Consider the following 2444-nt stretch of genomic DNA (forward strand, 5'->3'; position numbering starts at 1 on the left):
TTTCTTTCTTTCTTTCTTTCTTTCTTTCTTTCTTTCTTTCTTTCTTTCTTTCTTTCTTTCTTTCTTTCTTTCTTTCTTTCTTTCTTTCTTTCTTTTTTTCTTTCTTTCTTTCTTTCTTTCTTTTTCAATTACAAGAAAAAATACATATTACAAGAATACAGTCGTAATAAATTTGCAATTTTATGAGAACTCCAACATGAAAAATAACAAACAACAAACAATTAAAACTAGGAATTAGGCATTTTGTAAAGTTATRCTTTGGTATAAATATACATATATGTAAGTATACTTTGGTCCATATGATCCTTAACAGAAAATCCTGATCTCTTAACCCATTAGCATCAACTTATGGCTAATATCAGGAATTTGAGACRTCTGAGCAAACAACTGTGTCTGTTTTGAAAAAAGAACCACACTGACTGATCTCAATGTATCGAAGCTTTTTTTCCCTCATCATAAGTCTTATAATTTTGTTGTTTTACTATATTATTGTAATTAATCAAAAATTCTCGTTGTCCGACCTTAATACGCCTTCAAACAACTCTCAGAAGAGATGATTTTTCAAAAAAGCCACATTTTGAAAATATTTTCTGACATTTTTTTTCTCTTAGAAAAGAAAGCTGGAAAAGAAAAACAGATTAAAATCGGAAGCCAGACCTCATTGAACAGCTTCGCATTTTGTCACATCCCAACTACAAACGGACTGAGCCGACCTTCATCTGAAGCACGAGCCTCACACAGCGCGAAGCTTGGTGGTGGCAGCGTCATGCTGTGGGGCAGCTTTTCTTCAGACGTGACAACTGATCATGACGCGCTCTACGAGTGTRAACTTTATGGAAGGGTGGAAAAAAAAAAGTCCGTTGTTCAAAGAAGCTGCACAAAAGGGTTAGGGTTACCCGAACCTCTAAGTGTACATTAGTATTAAATACAACTAAACTACATTTTCCTCGTTCTTTTTCCTTCCTCTATCACAATGTCCCAAATCCAACCTGAAAATGAGYATGTGGTCTGAGGACGGTAACAGACACAAAGAAACATCGCCATGCAGAATATAAATCCAAAGCTCTGGAAATACAATATCCTATGAAAGATAGCATCAAGCTAGTTCTTTATGGCTGTGATAACAGAACTATGACAACTGAGATTTGCACATTTGTCTCAAGCCATGTAGTAAGCAATATGTGGAGGAAGGTGAGAGAGAAATAGCTTGAACGTAAGCAAAGTGGTGGTTGTATCATGCTGTGGGGACGTTTCAGGAGCGCCGGTAAGAGCTAAGAGGTAAATGCTGCAAAAGAAGTAGGTTCACCTTAAAATTCACCTTACAGTATGAAAACAACMCCAACCACACAGCCAGAAACACGACAAGTCAGGGATCTGTTGTAAAAAATAAAAATCTTGGACACACTTTTCAGATTTTTATCTACAAAAGTTTTTGATGACATTTAATCCCCTCCCTTACACGTCGCTATCAGATGCTACTTTCTGTGGGTCYATGAAAGTAAAAACCACAGTAAAGCACATTGAAGGTTGTGGTTGAAATGTGACAAACAGCTCAAAGGGGCTGAAAACTTTTTCCAGGCACAATTTTTAACCTTGAACAGACATTAAAATATTCATTTCGAGGCTTAAGACTAAAGATGGACCAGAATTGTACTCAAAGGTACAAATATTGTTGATCTTAACTTTACATTTTAATTAACTGTTAAAGGCCCTTCTATAGACGAGTGTTGTGAATTACCTACGGCTATGTTCACTGTGACATACATAAACATACTATCTGTCAATATCAAATAAACAACAAAATAAATAAAACACTTAAAGGACATATTAAATGTCAATTGACTGACTTTCATTACAGTATTATTGCTATTAAGACCCATCCCCTGTTGGGTTCCAGGGGACCTAGCAGCTTTGTTTGCTTCTGCCTTGGCCCCAGTTTGCGTCTGCACCATTAAAAGAGAAAAACCAAACAGTCTCGGACCCAAAACAAAAATGAAACCCGTTTCCCCCCCTCAATAACAAAAGAGACAAAACACCAGACAGAGGTATTCCCCTTTCTACATCCCCCACACACATCCTCTCATAGTACCCAGACAGCCGGCTCTTACCTATGCAAAGCTGCAAGACATAGGCGTAGTAGGACCACGCCACTATGAGGGCGATGAACAGGACCGGGATCCAGTAGAGGACTCTCTGACAGCCCCGCTTGATGCTCCGTGGACCCGACGGCGCCATGGTCTACGACGAGTCGATCATCGTACCGTGCTCATTCGCGTGCTGCTCTTCTTCTCCCGCGGCGCGTGTCTCCTGCTTCTTCTCGTAGGAGCCGTCACTGCATCGTAGTGKGATCACCAGTCTCACCGGGAGCTCAGTCGCAACGTCCCCGCCGGGCTCCTCTGATGCCTCTCTGCCGCACCGCCCCCCTCCTCTCCCTCTCTCTCTCT

The 2444-nt window shown here is 40.1% G+C and overlaps 1 protein-coding gene across 5 annotated transcripts in view; it reads right to left on the bottom strand.

Moving 5' to 3' along the window:
* The window catches only part of zdhhc2 (zDHHC palmitoyltransferase 2), a 17229-nt gene extending 14792 nt beyond the window's left edge, over positions 1-2437 (bottom strand). For 2 of the 5 annotated variants that reach the window (XM_008419691.2, XM_017307197.1), the window contains exon 1: positions 2109-2437. In XM_008419691.2, the coding sequence (XP_008417913.1) occupies positions 2109-2235 (127 nt within the window). In that variant the 5' untranslated portion in view covers positions 2236-2437. The remainder of the gene's footprint in view (positions 1-2108) is intronic. The other 3 variants (XM_008419692.2, XM_017307198.1, XM_008419690.2) reach the window with 2 other exon arrangements.
* Positions 2438-2444: the final 7 nt, after the last annotated feature.

This window comes from Poecilia reticulata, linkage group LG10 (assembly GCF_000633615.1).
Source record: "Poecilia reticulata strain Guanapo linkage group LG10, Guppy_female_1.0+MT, whole genome shotgun sequence".
NCBI lineage: Eukaryota > Metazoa > Chordata > Actinopteri > Cyprinodontiformes > Poeciliidae > Poecilia > Poecilia reticulata.